This window comes from Oratosquilla oratoria, chromosome 24 (genome assembly GCF_046742065.1).
Source record: "Oratosquilla oratoria isolate Oo_2021 chromosome 24, ASM4674206v1, whole genome shotgun sequence".
Taxonomy (NCBI): Eukaryota; Metazoa; Arthropoda; class Malacostraca; order Stomatopoda; family Squillidae; genus Oratosquilla; species Oratosquilla oratoria.
This window is the reverse complement of record NC_134800.1, coordinates 38,688,175-38,708,467: the sequence shown is the minus strand read 5'-3', so window position 1 is coordinate 38,708,467 and position 20,293 is coordinate 38,688,175. Positions and strand designations below refer to the sequence as shown.

Here is a 20,293-nt window from a genome sequence, read left to right as displayed (position 1 = left end):
GAAGGGTGAGCAATTGTCTACTGAGGGTGGACAACGACTTTGAGAGGGAAAAAAATTAAGCTATCCCTAGTTGCCCTCAAAAATCCCCTTTTTTCCTCTCAAAGTCATTATCCACCCTCAGTAGACAATTGCTTACCCTTCTCGTTTTCTTCTTTTGTTCCTTGGTTGTGAGCTAATGTCTTTCACCCAGCCAATTGTGTCATCTTATCCTTAACCTTTCCTGTTCCCAGACATTTGGTCCACCTTCTCCTTAGCCTTTCCTAATATTCAGTGACCCCCTTCCCTCCTACCTCCCTACCTCCCTCCCTCCCTACCCCCATTCCCCCAGTTCTTCTTATTTAATCTCAGTGATGTCTGTTATGACTATGTATTTGAAAAAGCTGTAACAAGTGAAACCTCATACTAATAAAGGCTCTGTCCTCATATGGTGTTTATTTTAATTAGTGGTTACTTCATATCTTCCAAATGTATGTTGCCGGTACTTCTTTGCATGGTTTATTTATACTTGTGAGCTCCCTTTCCATTTTCCCCCACTACATATTGTTATTTTGTAGTCTATATATCCCCATTTCAAATCCTTAGTACTGCCTTCCTTTTAATGCTGATTATGTGACATGGTGTAATGGATGTGAGAGTTTGAGAACTTTTACCCAAACCTGTGTTCCTATTATTTTCACATTACAGTAGAACCTCTACATATGAATTTAATTCTTTCCAGGACCTACTTCGCATGTTGAAATGGTCGTATGTTAAATAAAATATTCCCATAAGAATACACTGTAATTCGTTTAATTCATCCCACAACCCAAAAACCTATGATAACTCTTTAATAAATACTGTACTGCAGATAATTACAATAGCAATAACACAAATGCATTACTGTATATAAGAGAGATGTAAAAAAAAATTACATACATATACCAAGGCTTTTTCCCCCTTACAAGGGAGGTAGCCAAAAAGAAAAAGGCATAAAATCATTCCCACCCATTCCATCCCTGAATACATTCCACACCCCTCCACCCTCCCTCTTATCTTAGCACCTCCCGGATGACGGGTCATCCCTGCACCTTGTCCACTGCCCTGGGTCAGAAGCAGTGTCGCAAGACACAGCACATCCACAGCAAGGCCGCTTCATTAAATCGGCGACCCCCCCTCTCCGTCCCCCCATGCATAAAAAGAGAAGACGGGGAGAAATCCCTTCAGGCTGTGTCAAATTTTGCTCACACATACTACCTCATCCCCCATTCCACCTCATGCATCACAACATCCTCCATATACAACCATTCTCCATTCACCTCTGTCTTCTGTCTTCTCCCGTCCTTCCTCAACAGACATTCCCCTCTTCCCCAAAGCCCCCTTCACCCCATCCATCCACCTCATCCTAGGACGTCCCCTCATATTCACTGCCTCCACATCTGCCTTCCACACCTCTTTTATAAGGAAATAATCAGTAAAAAGGGATTTTTATTGTCACTTTACCTTAGAGACAGGCGAACGGAGGTGTTGGCTTGGCGATGCAGGAGACAGTAGGTGTGGGTAGAGAGGTGGTGACTGAGATACGTATTGTAACTTAGGCTACTCTAACTTACACTAGGTGAACTTTAAACTAACTTAGCTTATAGATGCGAAACTTCGATGACTTCGTATGTTGGAAATTACTTCGGGTGTAGAGTCAAATATTAGATCAAATTTCACATCGTGTGTTGGAAAATTCGCATGTTTAGGCAATCATAAGTAGAGGTTCTACTGTATTCTATGGTGCGACTTGTTTTCTGCATGTAGGTGCTCAATGGTTGATGTTTTGGTACAGCTGTTGTATTGTCTTTTTTTTTTCTATTTGTGTTCTTACTTGTTTAAAACCAAACTGTAGATGCATAGTTCAGCATGATATGTATGCTTGTGTATCATTACAATATTCCTGTTTTTGCCTGAATCCCATGTTTGCACTAGTTCTGAGCTCCTTATGCCAAGAGTTTAAGCTGTGTCCAAAAATTGTCATAAAAATTTTAGTGGCACTATCACCTGTGGAAACTTGAAGAATTCGTGATTATTTGGGACATTTAGCATAACTGGAGATTTTTGGGAGAATGTCAAACTATCCTATTATCTTGTAATGACTATGCAGATAAATTTTGAAATAAGATTTAAGTTGGAATAGTATGAATGTGTATTAATTTTGATTCTCACACTTTTGTATTTCAGCTTGGTACATTGGTGTTATAATTCATATGTATCTTATCTAGCATACCTTTTTCAGGCATGAGAAGTTGATATTATGGAGGCTGACTCACCCAAAATGGTTATCGACAGTGATGAACCTACAGATGATTGTAAAACCTCATTTGTGCCTAGCGCAAGTGGACAGAATATTGAAGGAATGGAAATTGGGCAGCACCCATTGGACCCTGTTCTGGATGGTGCAGATGGAAATCTCAAGCCCTCTACTGAAGAAGAAGGTGGAAGTCTGACAAAGGCAAGCAAAGCACTCATTACCTTTTGCTGTATCTCTAAGAATAGTGTGGTTGATAATCCTTATTTTCATTCCAGGTATGTGTAATGTATTTTGCTACTGATAACCATTGTTTCTCTCCTTGGGGACATAATGCTGAAGAGATGGTAAATATCTATATATTTGTATACCAAAGGCTTCCTCCCCCTGATGAGGGAGAAAGCCAGCCAAGGCATGCACCCATCCCCACCCATCCCATTCCCATCTATCATCCAGGTCAGAAGCAATGCAGCAAAATACAGCACACCCACAATGGCACCCCACCTCTTCATTTACTTTAATACCCTCCTTCTTGTCTCCTCATACAAATATAAAGGAGACAAAGAGAAATCCCTTTGAGCTACATCATTTATAGTCAGTTCACAACCATTCTCCATTTACACTTATTTCATGCCAGTTTGCTTTTTGGTAGTATATAAATGTTCACTTGATCATGGGTTTTAATAATCTTCTAGTTCTATGGTAGTTTTTTATTGGAAAGTGGTGAGATGATAGATCTTGAATGCTTTTCCAAGTAGTTTGAGTTTGTTAACAATGCACATCATGTTTTCTTCATGACTGTATCTCTCCAGTATTTACATCTTCTGTTGGATGATAAGTGTTTTCCTGCTTTTCCTGGCCATACTACCAGCAGGCATTTAGATGCCATGGTAATGAATACCTCGGTAAGCAGTGAGAATGGAAATGGAGAGTTGCTGGGAAGGATCCGCACACCATGAAGGCTTGCCAGCACTACCCAGGATTAGCATAGTAAACACCATTTGAGGATGAGGCCTTTATTGAATGTATAGTTTTACTCATTGAACCTTTTTCAAGTACAGAAACTAAGAATGCAACTCAAAGTAAAGCCTCAGGAAGGGTGAGGAATGGGCAGGTAAGAGACAGTGGAAGGATGGGGAAAGAGTTGTGGAAAGTTACATGCCTGGAACAACTCACAGATTCCAAAAACCTTTTTCACCACAGGAAATAAATTAATTACTAGGAATACAATGTTGAACATTCCCATATTCTGTTCTATAGTATTTGGTTTTAGAATAACTGCTATTTCCTAACATTTCCTCTGTAACCTGTTGGTTTCACTCAGATTTATTCCAGTCCATTAGGTGGTTGGAATTATCCTGATATGAGGTACTTTGTGTCAGACAGGTGAAGACTCCAGCTCCTCAAGAATGCATTTTCTTTGAGTATCTCATTTTGTTAAACTTTGGTTTTGATATCATCAACTATCTGGCATGGAACTCCTCATATGTTACACATACATTAGTGGTAGTATTGTTTCAAATGTCATTTCCTCATATGTTACACATACATTAGTGGTAGTATTGTTTCAAATGTCATTGCTATGTTCATAAATGCATGTTTTCGGGTCATGTGACATTTCACCTATGCAATCAATTGATTATTGCCTTGAGCTTCACTAAGTGAAAAACAGGCAGCCTTACAATGGCTGGCAGTGGTTCTCAGAACCTCCCACAAATTTCTTTGGGAAGATAATTTGGATTCTTGTCTTTATTGTAGACTGTCTCTATATCACTGGCTGAAAGTGGTAGGGAAAGGAGGGCAGTTCCAAGGTGTCAGCTATCCATGTGTAAGAAAATGTAAGAAATACAGGCAAGGTTGATAAAGAGAGATCTTGTGCCCAGTCAAGATATCAAGTATTAGCCCCTCAGGGCTGCACCTCCTGGTGGAGGAGAGGGGGTCAGCAGGTTTTGCTTTGTGGCACTTTTGTTGTCCATCTTGCAGGACCACTACATACAGGTACCCATCATTGGTCCCTCACTGATGTAAGATTTATTACATCCCTTACATGGAATCTTGTAGAGACCAGCTTTGATGTTCTTCTCATCCTTTTTCTCTACCTCATTTGTAAATTCCTGTATTGTCTTATTGGTTTGGCATACCACTTTCATGATGCTAGCCTTGGCAACATGGATGACTTGATTAAATGTGAAACTGACAAGATAAGGAGGAAGTGCAGGGAAGCAGCAGTGGAGGGCCAAGTATTATTGAACAGAATAAAGTAATGTTCAACATTACACCCCTAGTAATTCATTTATTTCATACAATGAAAAAGGTTTTGGAAGGCCATCTGTTAGTTGCTTTGGCCATGTGACCCCCATCCCTTTTCCATTTCTTTCCTGCCCCATACCCACCCCATCCAAACTCTTTCTAGGATTTTTACATACTTAGAGTTTGCATTCTTTGTCTCTGTACTTAAAAAGGCTCCAACAAGCTAAATGCTGTGCATTCATTAAATTTTTGTCCTCAAATGGTGCATTCTGTCTGAACTCTGATCAATGGACCTTCAAACACTGCCTTGGATGGTTAGTGCATGGCCCATTGCATGTCATTGATTTTGAAATTATTGCTATTAGTTACGCTGCTGGCATGAACTGCATGAAGTTAAAAAATCTATATCTCAAATGAATATTCTATAATTTTGGTAAGCATTAAATTAGAAAAGAAAAGGCAAATATACACACAAGAAAAAGAGGAAACTTTTGCCATAGAACTGTTCCAATCCATTTGGAAAGCAGTGGAAGAGATAGCAGTAACCAGTCATGAGGCCTGCAAGAGAAAAAAAAAAAAAAAAAAAAAACTACTTTCACAATGGAGATAGCCACTGCTATTAAAAGGAGAGATTGGAAGAGAGAGAGAGAGAGAGATGAACTAAAAAACAGACAAAAACTTACAGAACAAGAGAATAACTAAATAAAAACATCACAAAACAAAAAAAAGAAATATAACTGGAAAAAAAACACAAATAGGAAAACAAACTAAAGTAGATAACTATAAAAAAAACATTAAAACATGAACCATGAACCAATTGGAGCAACACAATACCATCACCAAAACAGCAATGCAGTATCACAAATATCTCTAAAACAAGTTTCAAACCCACAATTCTAGAACAAGGGAAAATAACCAAAGAAATATGAAAAATCATACTAGACACAGATGCCACCCCACCTCCAGCAAAAATGTTGAAGGAAACAAAAAAAGAAATTGAAAAATTCCCATGCAGGAGGCCCAGATAAAGATCTCAAACAACAATCGAAAACACCTTTGTCCAAATGCAATAATGGCCTTAAGTGATACTTTCAACCAATCCTAGTTGTACAACATAATTTCAGCAGTATGGAAAAAGAGCCCATCTAGTACTCATATTATAATCAAACAAACCACTAGAAAACCAGGTATTCTATAGACCAGTCTCATGATTACCCACCATAGGAAATCCCATGGAAAACTAATTACAGAAGGAAGACCTTTCAAACCAACATGGATTTAACAAGGGCCACTCCACCAACATACTATACAGTCATTTTCCTAGCTCCTCCCACTGCCACTGTCAGTCAATCCCTATACTCCACATTCAGCAATTCTCAAAAATATTTTTTTCATCTCCCCCTTACCACCTTCAATTCCATCTGTCCATCTGCACCCTTTACCTTTTCTTCTCTACTTAACTTGCCCTCCTCAATCTCTTCACCTCCCTCCAAAATACCTTTTAATTATTTTTCAAATTTTATGTCAAATTCCTACCCCATTTTATATTTGCCCTCCCATTTACCTCCCCCTCTACCTTTTGCTTCTCCTTTATTCTTTTCTACTTCATATTCAAAAAGTAATAATAATGATAAAAAATGGGTATAAGAAAGGTATAAAGGGTATGATGATAAGGATGATAGGGAAAAGGAAATGTGAGTGTAGTAGTTTCAGAGGGATCATTTGTTAAGTGTAGATAGGAAGGCTTATGGGAGGGTTTTAATTAAGAGGATTAGGAGAGGAACAGAGGGAGTAATTAATGAGGAATAGTGTGGGTTTAGGAAAGGTAGCGGTTGCATGGACCAGATTTTTGTGGTAAGATATGTGAGAAAGCTTTAGCAAAAGGTAAGGATGTTTTTTGGGCTTTTATGTATTCAGAAAAGGCTTATGACAGGGTAGACAGGAAGGCACTGTGGGAGGTTTTACAGATATATGGAATCAGGAGAAAGCTGTTTGGGGCTGTCAAGATTTTATGAGAGTAGTAGAGCCTGTATTAGAATTAGAAATGGAGAGAGGAAGTGGTTTGAGGTAAAAGTGGGACTGCATCAGGGAAGTGTCATGTCACCATGGCTGTTCAATGTGTACACAGATGGGGTGGTACGAGATGTACTTGCAAGGGTAAAGGGCAGAGGATTGGAGATAGTTAAAGAAAATGAAGAAAAGTGGGATGTAAACCAATCATTGTTTGTTGACAACATGGCACTTGTGGCAGGGTCATAGGGGGGATTAAGGAGTTAGTGACAGAGTTTAGGAAGGTCTGTGATAGGAGAAAGTTGAAAGTAAATGTAGATCAAAGTAAGGTGATGAGATGTACAAGGGGAGAGGATAGCAGCTAGTTGGAGGTAAGTCTGAAAGGAGAGATGCTGGAAGAAGTGGATAGCTTTAGGTATTTGGGGTCGCATATAGCAGGAAAGGTAGTGGAGGTACAGGTAAATTGTAGATTGAGAGAAGCAAGTAAATACCTTGGGGGATTAAGAATTGTAATGAGAAATAGGCATTTGGGAATGGATGCAAAGAAGAGATTGTATGAAGGGGTGATTGTGCTGACAGCACTGCATGGGGCAGAGACTTGGAATTTAACCTCTTCTATACGATGACGCCTACATAGGCATCATGAGGTACGAATGGGTATCCGAGGATGCCGGTGTCGGAGTCTTAATTTATTTACTTTGTAGTTGTAGCTGAGTTACCCCTGAATTCTGTGAACTGGTTTGATCATGTTTTTTATGTGTTTATTATTACTCAGAGTGAAAGGGAATGAGTAATACAACAGTGACTATATTTCATAATGAGAGTAGTATGATGCATTGTGCATTAGACATTTGGTGCTGTGCACAAGAATATTGAAGAGAATATTGAATATTGAAGAGGTTAAGAGAGGCAGAGAGGAAAAGTTTGAATGTGTTTGAGATGAAATGTCTGAGAAGTATGGTAGGAGTTAAGGTTGGACAGAATGAGAAATGAGAAGGTGAGGAGAGCTGGGGTGGAAAAGATGGCATACAGGGCTGATGAAAGAGTATTGGGATGGTTTGGACATATAAAAAGACTGAGTGAGGAAAGATTAGTAAAAGAGATGTGTAAGGTAGCAGTGGATGGAGTAAAATTGAGGAAACAACCAAGGATGAGATGTATCAATGGGTTTAAAAGGGTATTGAGTAAGAGGGGAACCTGTTGACCAAGGAAGGCCGAAGGCAGGAGATAAGGTTGAGTGGAGAATGGTTGTGTATAGATGATACTGGGATGCAAGGAAGGGTGGGGGTGGGCGATAGGTTTTGTGTAATATTTTGACACAGCCCAAAGGTATTTCTCCCTATCTCAATTTCTGTATGAAGGGACAGAGAGGGGGTGTTGCCGATTAACTGAAATGGTCTTGCTGTGGGGGGGTGTCATACTACATTGCTTCTAACCCAGGGCACTGGGCAGGATACAGGGATGACCCATCATTCATAAGAAGCTAAGATGAGAGGGAGGAAAGGGTGGTGGAGGGGAGTGGAATGGGTGGGAATGAAATGGGTAGGAGTGGGTATATGCCTTTTGACTTGGCTACCTCCCTGGTAAGGGGGGAAAAAGCCCTTGGTATACTGTATAGATAGAATTATGGTGATAATAATAATTTTTGGAAATAGGGTCAAATTGTCTGATACACTGGCCAGATATTTATTTACTTAATTTTTATACAGAAGAAGAAGGGACGCAACAAACCTAATCTGGCTGTGCAGATGGATGAAGCGGACATGCATGCTGCTTTTGCCATGCTTAGAAAAAAACGTCAAGATCTGACTCTAGCAGAGAAAGTGAAGGTAAATAAATATTCATATAAAAAATCCCAAATTGAAATATATTGGTACTTAAGACTTTTTTTTTTCTTTTTTTTCTTTGTCTGTGATTATCACAAATAATGAATATCTCTTAATGTTATTAAGTAAATTTCATCACAAATCTAGGCTTGTCAGACTTACAAAATTATATCCATTAACCATGCCCTGGTTTGGTTGAACAGCTGACTGGTAAACATGTTTTGAATATCATCAACCCCTATGAAAACTTTATCAATACACTTGATCACAAAACAAACACCAGCAAATTGTACAAAACACTCGACAGCATTACACTATCCAACAGTAACACTGCACGCTCTCACACAGCAATAATCACAACAACAGATAATCTACCCTCAAACAGACAACAAGCAAACGCACTCATACGTCATTTTGCACAGACAAACATCTCACTTCTCACCCTGACGACCAACGCACCATCCGACGTAAGAAAGACTTCCCCACAGACTTAGACTATACACCCTTCATAGACAGTCAGACAAAACTCATAATACATAATATCAAGCACTCATCTGCCTGTGGCCCTGATTACATAAGCAACATCCACCTAAAACACATTGGACCACAAGGTATACACGCACTCACAAACATTGCAAACTACAGCTATTCACACAACACTATACCCGACATCTGGAAGCATGGTAAAATAATCACCATTCCAAAACCGAACAAACACCCAACAATCCCATCATCGCACCGCCCAATCACACTTCTCTGCACCCCTTCTAAAGTCATTGAACGCCTAATACTTAAACTTGTCACACCACATATTCCCCTTGCTGACTCACAACACGGTTTTAGGCCACTACACTCCACAAACACACTTCTGATAAACCTCACACAAAGAATTTTAGATGGCATCAATTCAGATAGGCCCCACGACAGAACACTTCTCATAACATTAGACATTAGTAAAGCTTTTGATGCTATCCCCCGCCACAACCTATCAAATATAATATATAACACAGACATGCACAATAACACCAAAAGATGGCTGGCCAATTATCTGGCAGGTAGAAATGCTTACGTGTCATATAATGGCCAATCATCGCACATCAGAAACATTAAGAATGGAGTACCACAGGGCTCAGTTCTATCCCCCACACTATTTAATCTATACATGCATGACTTACCCACACCAGACACCTCAGAAATACAAATCTCTTCCTACGCAGACAACATAACAATCACATGCACACATCGTAACACAGACAAAGCTGCAGAAATAATCCAGCCATACCTTGATACACTCAACACATGGTTCATCACAAACAGACTCAAAATAGCTCCAACAAAATCTACAGCAACACTTCTCACCAACTGGACAAAAGAACACAAATACATACCTCATCTCTACATCAACAACACTCTAATACCACACACAAACACACCGAAAATTCTTGGTATAACATACGATACATCCATGTCTTTCAAACAACACATCACAAATATAAAAAACAAATGCACACCTAGACTTAAGGCACTTAAGTCAATCACTGGAACAACATTTGGACAAAAAGAAACTAATTTAACAATATACAAACAATGCATACGCTCAGTGATGAATTATGCGAGTCCTGCATGGGCTCCTAATCTCAGTGAGACACACTACAACACCCTTCAAATCATACAAAACAAAGCCCTAAAAACAATTACAGGCTGCACAAATACAACACCTACAGACCATTTACACCATGAAACAAAAGTCCTCAAAGTCAAGGACCACCTCGACATGAGAGGCACACAAACACTTGCCGCAGCCACCACAAACACATCACACCCGCTACACTACATAGCAGAACACCCACACACACCAAGAAACATTAAAACAACACCAAAAGACCTGTATCACACACAGATACTCTCTTCTCTTCCTCCACAACCACCAAATACCAGCCTCCGGAAACATATTCATAATCATATCACTCACCGCTCCATTAACACACTGAAAGACAACACACTGCTGCATGCCAGACCCCCTGATATCCACCCTTCTGAATCCTCTCTCCCACGAAAGGACAGAGTCCACTTGGCCAGACTGCGGCGGCCACCACCCGGCACTTCTAAGCTACCAGAAGAGGCTGGATGACCGCATTGTGAACAGCTGCCCAGGATGTAACACTTCACCCCATACCATACAACACATAATGGAAGACTGCATTATACACAATCATGCATGCAAACAACACAACATACACTCTATAAAGGATTTGTGGGAAAACCCAGTTTCGGCTGTGGCATTCCTTGGGGAGACGGGACTGCTCGGACAGACAGTCTAGGGAACGACAACAACAACAACAACAACCCCTATGGATCAAACACTTTTTTTTTTAATTACACTGTAAATGTTTGGAACAAACTACCAGTTCATGTTTTAATGCCAAATAAAGTTGACACTTTTAAAAAGTGCCTAGGTAAAATATGTAGTCAAACCCCAATCCAACTTATTTTTAAGCATCATGAGTTCATACACATTGATTAAGCCAGTGGCTCTTAACCTTTTCCACTGTTTACACCCCCTTTCATTCTGTAAGTAGCCCCTTAAGGACCGACATGTCTTGTAGTATACAAGAAAAGAAGAGCAACACTCACTGGGTCCCATCTCCTATTCTCCAGTTCATCTTACCCTTGCCTCAAATACATGTACAACTCCAACTTAATCTATATTCATGATTTTTAGTTATCATATTTAGATTTGAATTCATGTATTGTTCAAGTTTGGGCTATATCACCTTTTAAGCTATTTCAAGTATTTATACATCTGCCATGCTGGGGACCAGTTTGGTCACTGCCCTATATATTCTCTCAATCTTGCTTATATCCTTCACTCTGTGTGTGGACCATATCACTGACACACATTCCAGTCTTGAATGGATCAGAGTTTTAATGTTTTTTCATTATCTCTTTATCCATATAGTGAAAAGCCACTTTAATCTTCTGTAGCAGTCTGTACATCACTCCCACAATCCTGCTGATATGTCTGTCAGATGACAGGTTGCCTTTTATCAACACTCCCAAGTCTTTCTCCTCTTTTTGCTTTTGTAATGAGTTCTCTTCCCAAAGAATAGTTTAAGGATGGTCTTTTGCCATTGTTCCCCATTTCCAGTACTTTACATCTTTTGGTATTGAACTTAATTTCCCTTTCTTGGCTCCATGCAAAAAGTGTCTAAATCTTTTTGCAGTAGTCTACAGTCCTTGTTTTTCATTCTTCTCATGATTTTTGCATCACCTGCAAACATGTTGACACAGCATGTTGTACTTTCCATCATGTCATTGACATAGGTAGAAACATTATTGGTGCAAGCACTGAACCTTGTGAAACTCCACTTGTTACTGTTCTTCATCCTGTCAGCTTATCCTTTACTACTGTCCTCATGTATCTTCCCTTCAAAAAATCTTTCATCCATTTGAGTAGTTTGCCTCTCAGTCCTTAACATGGTCTAATTTCTACATAGATCAAATATAAGGGGCTTTATCATGTATTTAGCTAATTTTATTTATCTTGTAGGGGGATAGGGTTGATAGAAGAGTATTGGGATGGTTTGGACACATAGAAAGAATGAGTGAAGAAACATTAGTAAAAGAAGTGTGGAAGGCAAAGGTGGATGGAATGAACAGGAGGGGAGAGGCAACCAAGGATGGATGGAGTAAAAGGGCATTGAGAAAGAGGGGGATGTCTGTTGAGGAAGAAAGGGAGAAGACAAGATAGAGGTGAGTAGAGAATGGTTGTACATGGATGATGCTGTGATGCATGGAAGGGAATGGGTTGGGGATAGGGGAGTTAGGGAGTGGTTATATGTGAATGATATTTTGATACATCCTGAAGGGATTCCCCCTCTCCCCTCTTCTCTTTTTTTTGCATGAGGGGACAGAGAGGGGGGGGACGCTGATTAAATGAAGTGGCCTTGCAGATGTGCTATGTCTTGCAACATTGCCTCTGACCCAGAGCAATGGGTGAGATGAAGGAATGACCCATCATCCAGGAGGAGCCAAGAAAAGAGGGAGGTGGGAATGGGAGTGGAGTAGGTGGGGATAAATGGGTAGGAGTTGATGCCTTTTGACTTTGGTTACCTCCCTTGTAAGTGGGAAAAAGTCCTTGGTATTTGTATGCATGTATTTACCTAGTTGTAGTATACAGGAAAGGTGCAATGCTCGTTGGGTCTTGTCTCCTATTCTCTAATATTCTAACATACCTAGGCTCAAATTCATGTATGGTTCCAACTTGACCTATATCCTTGATTTCATTCTTTAATTCCATTCGTGAATTTTAGGTGGGACATAAATCACTGCATACTTTCTATTTTTCATCTCTCTCTCATCAACTCCACATTTTTCTCTCCTTCTGTGATTTTTGTCGCATTAAGGCCTTTCTTGTTTACCAACATCACTCCTCCACCCTGCTTTATTTCTCTATTTCTGAACCAACAATTATATAATCCTATTTGGTGGTAATGATCCTTTCAATTTTGTCTCCACAATCCCCATTATATCTGTTTTTTCTTGTTCCAGATAGTCATTCAATTCATCTATTCCTGATATTCCATCCATATTGGTATATGTTATCTTTAATTTTTTTTTCCTTTTCTTCTTCCTCCTGCATTTTATTTTCCATTATGTACCACTTCCTCAGTCTCAAGTCCATCACTCTTCAAAAAAAACTCCTTCCTTTCATTTTCTGTTCTTTTCTCTTTCTTTTCCTTAGCTTCCTCTTTAAGTGTTTTTTCCTTTTCTTTTTCCTCATCACTCAGTTCCTTTTTTATCCATAGATTTTTGTAGTTTTTACTTTTTGCCAGTTTTCTTACTTTTGTTAATATTTCTTCTGCTATCCTCTATGAATCAAGTTTTACTTTGAGAGGTCTATTCTCCTCTTCAGAATATTTCTCCATCCTGTAGATTTCTTCTATTGCCTTTTCAAGTCCTTGCCCCTCCTCCTGTATTTCTTTTAGTATTTCTGTCACTACATTCTTCTCCTCTTTTTCCTTTTGGAGCCTTATTAGTTCTTATTAGTCTTTATTAGACATGGTATCCCGCCTTTGTACCTCGCAGTGTCTAGTTTGCTCTTAAATTCATGTATGGTTTTTGCACACACTATTGTTTCAAAGGATTACAAAGGCGGAGCATGCCGACAGGAGACCTTTTGATCCATATCTAGGTCGGATGTGAAAAAAAAAATCATATTAATAATAAAATACATACATACATATACCAAGGCATTTTCCCCCTTCCAAGGGAGGTAGCCAAAAAGGGAAAGGCATAAAAACACTCCCACCCATTTCATCCCCAAATACACTCCACACCCCTCCCACCCTCCCTCTCATCTGAGCACCTCCTGGATGACGGGTCATCCCTGCACCCTGCCCACCGCCCTGGGTCAGAAGCAGTGTCGCAACACACAGCACATCCACAGCAAGGCCGCTTCATTTAATCGGCGACCCCCCCTCTCCGTCCCCCCTTGCATATAAGGAGAGGACGGGGAGAAATCCCTTCGGGCTGCGTCAAAATTTACTCACACATACTACCCCCCCACCCCCCCACCCATTCCTCCTCATGCAATCATAACATCATCCATATACAACCATTCTCCACTCACCTCTGTCTTCCGTCCTCTCCCTTCCTTCCTCAACAGACATTCCCCTCTTCCCCAAAGCCCCCTTCACCCCATCCATCCACCTCATCCTAGGATGTCCCCTCATGTTCACTCCCTCCACATCTGCCTTCCATACCTCTTTTACTAGTCTTTCTTCACTCATTCTTTCCATGTGTCCAAACCATCCTAATATTCTTTCACCAACCCTATCTCCTAAATCCTTTTTCACCCCTGTTCTCCTCCTTACCTCCTCATTTCTCACTAATGAAATAATAAATAAAAACTATAATAATGTAAATAACAAATAAAATATATAAATAAATGCATAGGTATAGTTAAATAATAAACAAACAGGTAAATAGTAAATGATAATAAATTGACATATAACTAACAATAAATGAAAATCACAGACAAATGATAAAACAAAAACAAATAATATAAGATCAATTATAATCATTACAGCATCTTACTTAGGTATTTATCTAAATGATTCTTAAAGCTTCGAACTGAACTACATTGCACTACCTGTGCAGGAAGTTTATTCCATTCATTAACTACACAGTTGGCAAAGTTGTTTCTACCTACTTCCAAATTGAATCTATTTCCGGACAGTTTGAGACCATTGTTTTTTGTCAGATTCTCATTCAATGTGAAAATTTTGTCACTTTTGATGTCAATTCCCTTTAACCCCTTCCATACGGTGCCGCATACGTAGGCGTCATGAGGAGCAAGTGGATACGCGAGGCTGCCATATCGGCGTCTTGATTATATTTATTGTAGTTGCCCCTCCGTAATGACATACTCTCTAAACTGAATGTAATCACATTTTCTATGGTTATCAAAATTCACGGGTGAAAGAGAGAACGATCGATATAAGCGGTGACTATATTTTATGATGCGAGTATTATTACGACACATCGTACGGCTGGCATTGGCTGCTGCCCGCGAGATTTAAGGCCCGTACTGAAGAGGTTAAAATCTTAAAGACCAGTATCAAGTCACCTCTGAGTCTACGCTCTTTTAGGGAAAACAGATTCATGTGATTTAGTCGATTTTCGTATGATTTATTTTTTATATTTGGAATCAGTTTTGTGGCTCGCCGTTGTACTTTTTCCAGTCTGTCAATGTCTTTAATGAGATTCAGTGACCATACGGAAACAGCATATTCCAAATGTGGACGAACTAACGATTTATATAGCTTGTTAATGAGTGATGGACTTTTGAAATCAAAAGATCGCACAATCAGTCCCAGAATCTTATTTGCTTTCTCAGAGGCTAAAATACAATGCTTGGATGATTTGAGGTCGTTACTGATAATTACGCCGAGATCTTTTTCACTATCCACTTTTGTTAACGAATTTCCAAATAACTTGTAATCGTACTTACTGTTATTTTTACCTATGTGCATTACCTTGCATTTACTTGTGTTAAATTTCATTAGCCACTTTTCAGACCATTGCTGTAATTGATCTAAATCTTCTTGAATATCTAATTGGTTTGAGTGATCATTTGCCACTCCGCACAGTTTTGTATCATCAGCAAATTTGGAAACAGTAGATTTCAGTCCATGGTCTATATTATTTATATATACAGGTACTCCTCGTTTAACGACCTACTCGGTTAGCGACGACGCGGAGTTACGACGGGCTTTATGACAGACGTTTAACGTAAATCTCCCGAAGTTACGACGTGTACGATAATTAAGTTGGCTGAGGCAAATTTGTATGATGTTATAATTGAACTTGTACGGTGGATATTAGCTGTGAGGTAAAGTGTTCTGAAGCTTAGGTCTACATTACCATCCTGCAAGCTGCAAAAACTACCTGGGGTACAGTATATACCGGTAGTGGTAAACTTTTAGTTTCGACCATGGGCGCAATATAGCAATAGAAAATTCATTATTAATTTTTTTAAATTATAATGTATCAAAGTAATATGCAATTTTGTGAGCGGAAAAAAAAAAAAAAGGTGCTAAAACAAATTTCGTAAGTAACGAAGTCATGTCGGACGAATGGTACACCATGTTTATTATGATAGATGCCGATGTCGAAGAAATAAAAGGATGATGAATTCGTCTAACCTAAACTAAACTAACCTGACCTGTGTTTGATAAATCATTACCTCCAAATTAAATGTCATCCGGCTCGTCCTCGTTGTCGTCGTCATGAGAGACGTTGGCAGACGACAAGATGGTGTCCCAATCCTATGCTACCGACTTCGTTCATTAGCATATTTTCTTGTAGCATGGTATTTTTTACTCTGATTGACTAGATAAACACCATATGAGGACGGAGCCTTTATTTGTACGACGTTTCGCTTATTACAGCTTTTTCAAGTACAAGTTGAGATACAAATGCTTGAGATTAAATAAGGGGAAAGGAGGGAACGGGGAGAGAAAAAGGGGGGGGGGAAGGAAGAGGAGGAGGAGGAGGAGGAGAAGGGTGGGGGGATTGGACACAAAATTGCATATTACGTTGATACATTTTAATTTACAAAATTAATAATTAATTTTCTATTGCTATATTGCGCCCATGGTCAAAACTAAAAAAATACCCCGGTATTCAATATGGAATGTCAGCATACGCGGATTTGGTCATATACGGTAATTTCGGGAACCTAACCACCGTAAATAAACAGTAAATAAAGCTTTAATGTACTGTATAAAAGAGGGAAATACACGAAAATAAAGATACATGTATTGCTGGACATTGTACATGCAGTACATGTAAGTATATGTATACACTTTCGCTTAACGACCAATTCGGTTAACGACGGCGCGCTGGTCCCAATTGTCGTCGTTAAACAAGGAGTGGTTGTACTATGAATAGAAGTTACATTACTTCTATGTGTGAGCAAAATTTGACGCAGCCCGAGGGGATTTCTCCCCGTCCTCTCATTTAATGCAATGGGGGGACGGAGAGGGGGGGTCGCCGATTTAATGAAGCGGCCTTGCTGTGGATGTGCTGTGTCTTGCGACACTGCTTCTGACCCAGGCCAGTGGACAAGGTGCAGGGATGACCTGTCATTCAGGAGGTGCTGAGATGAGAGGGAGGGGTGTGGAGTGTATTCAGGGATGGAATGGGTGGGAATGATTTTATGCCTTTTTCTTTTTGGCTACCCCCCTTGTAAGGGGGAAAAAGCCTTGGTATATATGTGTATGTATGAATAGAAGTGGCCCAAGAATGGAACCCTGAGGAACTCCACTTGCAACACTTTTCCATCCAGAAGTTTTTCATTTTGACCATTCAACCAATTACTAGTCCAACCTAATAGGCTACCACTTATTCCATGCAAAGCTAATTTAGAAAGTAGTCTTTCGTGTGGGACGGTATCAAAAGCTTTTGCAAAGTCTAGATATATTCAAACTATATTGTTTCTTTTGTCATAATTCGAGATAACTGTGTTGTAGAATTCGAGTAAGTTAGTCACGCAAGAACGTTTCCGTCTGAAACCATGCTGGCTATCATTTATCAAACGGTTACTTTCTAAATGATGTTCAATAGCATCTCTGATGATAGTTTCCATTATTTTTCCTACGATTGAAGTCAAACTTATAGGCCTATAGTTATTTGGTTTCTTTTTGTCACCTTTTTTGAATATGGGAGTAATGTTAGCTAGCTTCCATTCTCTTGGGACATCTCCGGATATGATGGATTTCTTGAAAATAATTTCTAATGGAACAGCAATCTCATTTTTCATTTCCTTTAAGATTCTTGGATGCCAACCGTCAGGCCCTGGTGTTTTATTAACTTTGAGTTTATCTATACACCTTTTAATTTTTTCTTTTGTTATATTTACCGTAGTGAGTAAGTTTACCCCAGACTTTTCACAGGTTTCAGTTTGGAATTCACTTTGAGGTGTTTCATTTATGAATACCGAGCTAAAATAATTGTTTAAGATATTACACATTCCTTCATTTGAATATTCAAGTTGACCGTCAGCAGATAATAGTGGACCAATGTGATTCCTAACAACATTTTTATCTCTAATGTAACTATAGAATTCTTTGGGATTCTCTTTGGATTTATCAGCGATGTTAATTTCGTATTGTCGTTTTCTTTTTCTTATTGTCTTTTTTAAATCTCTCTGTATTGATACATAACTTTCATAGTCATTAGATGCACCCGAGCACTTATATTTCTTATAAGCCTGTCTCTTTTTAGCAATACTTTTTTCAGTTTCTTTGTCGAGCCACTTTGGGCGAGCCTGATTTGGGGGACGTCTGTCCTTAAAAGGAATGTAAGTTTGAATCATCTTAGTGAGCGTATTTTGAAATATTTCCCACATCTGATCTACAGGCCTTTCGTTTAATTTTGCCTCCCAATCTGTAAGCTGAAGCTCCTGACATAGTCCTATGAACTGAGCTTTACTGAAATCGGGTATTTTAGAAAGACAAGTATCTATTCTAAAATTGTTTAGGAGTTTGAATCTAACTAAGTTGTGATCGCTATTTGCAACAGATTCACCGACTTCTACATCAGTTACCATGCTTTCGCGGCTAGTGATCAAAAGATCGAGTAGGTTTCCATATCTTGTGGGCTCTTTTACATGCTGAATTAAGTAATTGTCACCAAGAAAATCAATCAAGAGACTACCTATATGGCCATGTTCAAGGGTCATCCAATCAATGTCAGTAAAATTTAAATCACCCATTATCAATAAATCCCGGTTGCAAGTGTCCACCACTCTGTGTGGAAAACTGTTTTTCTTCAGATCTCTTCTATAACTATCCTTTTTGAGTTTCTTTCCGTGTCCTCGTGTTTCTCTTGTCCCAATTTAGTAAGTCTTCTCTATCAAGTATTTCTGTGCCTTTCATGATTCTATAGATTGTCAGTAGGTTGCCTCTCTTCTTTGTTCCAGAGTCGGTAATTTCAATTTAGCCAGTCTCTCTCCATATGACAAGTTTGAAAGTGCTGGGGCCATTTTCATGGTTGCTCTCTGTATTCTTTCAATTTTCTTTATATCCTTTTTGGTACTGGGTGACCATAATGTCACAGCATACTCCAGTCTAGGCCTTATTAATGTGACTAATATTTTTCTAATAATTTCCTCATTCAAATAGATAAACGCCACTTTTATTGATCTTAATCAAGCTATAGGATTCTCCAACAATTTTGTTTATTTGTTTGTCAGAGGACATGTCGTTTGAGATAATTTCTCCCAGGTCTTTTTCAGATCCCACTTTCTTTACATTTGAGGTTCCAATTACAAAGGATTACAAAGGCAAAGCATGCCGACAGGAGACCTTTTGATCCATATCTAGGTCGGATGCAAAAAAAAAAAAAAAAAAAAAAAAAAAAAAAAAAAAAAAAAAAAAAATATTAATAATAAATTAAAACTGTAACAATGTAAATAACAATTAAAATACATAAATAAATGCATTGGTATAGTTGAATAACAAACAAACAGGTAAATAGTAAATGATATATTGTCCTGATACTTTAAGAACTCCATTATGCTACATTTCTTAATGTTGAAGTCCACTTAGTCTAAAATTCATGTCCAGTGTATTTACCTATTTGTATTTTACAGGAAGAGAGCTATGCTCATAGTGATCCACTTTTGTATCTTTCAGCATCCAGTTAGATCTTAAATTCTAGTATAGTTTTTGCATTCACTGTTTCCTCATTCAATTCGTTCCAAATATTTACCACTCTCTGTGGGAAGCTATTCTTTTTCAGATCTTTTTCAGTGTGTATTTACCTAGTTGTATTATACGGGAAGGGAGCTATGCTCGTGGTGACCTGTCTTTGTATCTTTCAGCATCAAGTTTTTTTCTTAAAATCTGGAATAGTGTGTGTGTGATGTGTGTATATATATGTATATATTTTTAAAGCATAGTAGGAGATTCTATTTCAAGCATATTCTGTTAAAACAACAAACAAATTAGTAATAAATTTATTTCATAAGCTCTCTAGCTTTGAGAAAGTGGATTTCTGCTGAAAGGAAAGGAAAGAATTAAATTTCGAATAGACATCGGGAACTTATATTAACGAGAAAACTTAGAACACTGTACAGAAAATAAAAGCAAAAACAAAACACAATAGAATTATCTAAGCTGTTGCACAGAGCATTCTGCATCTGTTGAGATGTGAGACCTCTCCAAGTACAGTATCATTTCAAATATGTATAAAGACTCACCTGTTTAGTGTCACCTATTAATAACAACTGGTTCACTTCCCACATCCTATTCTCACACATCATACAAAAAATGCTCACTCACTCAGATCTCAAAATGAGTACTTCAAGACCACTGACGTCCCTACTCCAAACCCCACCAGATATTAGCTATACAGAAAAATCCATACA

The 20,293-nt window shown here is 38.8% G+C and overlaps 1 protein-coding gene across 2 annotated transcripts in view; it reads left to right on the top strand.

Annotated features, from left to right (window-relative positions):
- LOC143038567 (uncharacterized) overlaps nt 1-20,293 on the top strand; it is a 32,171-nt gene that overhangs the window by 7,731 nt on the left and 4,147 nt on the right. Inside the window, exons 2-3 of one of the 2 annotated variants that reach the window (XM_076207938.1) lie at nt 2,258-2,473; nt 8,239-8,358. In XM_076207938.1, coding sequence (XP_076064053.1) covers nt 2,276-2,473; nt 8,239-8,358 — 318 coding nt within the window. In that variant the 5' untranslated portion in view covers nt 2,258-2,275. Of the gene's footprint in view, nt 1-2,257; nt 2,474-8,238; nt 8,359-9,983; nt 10,513-20,293 lie in introns of those variants that run through there. The other variant, XM_076207940.1, reaches the window with a different exon arrangement.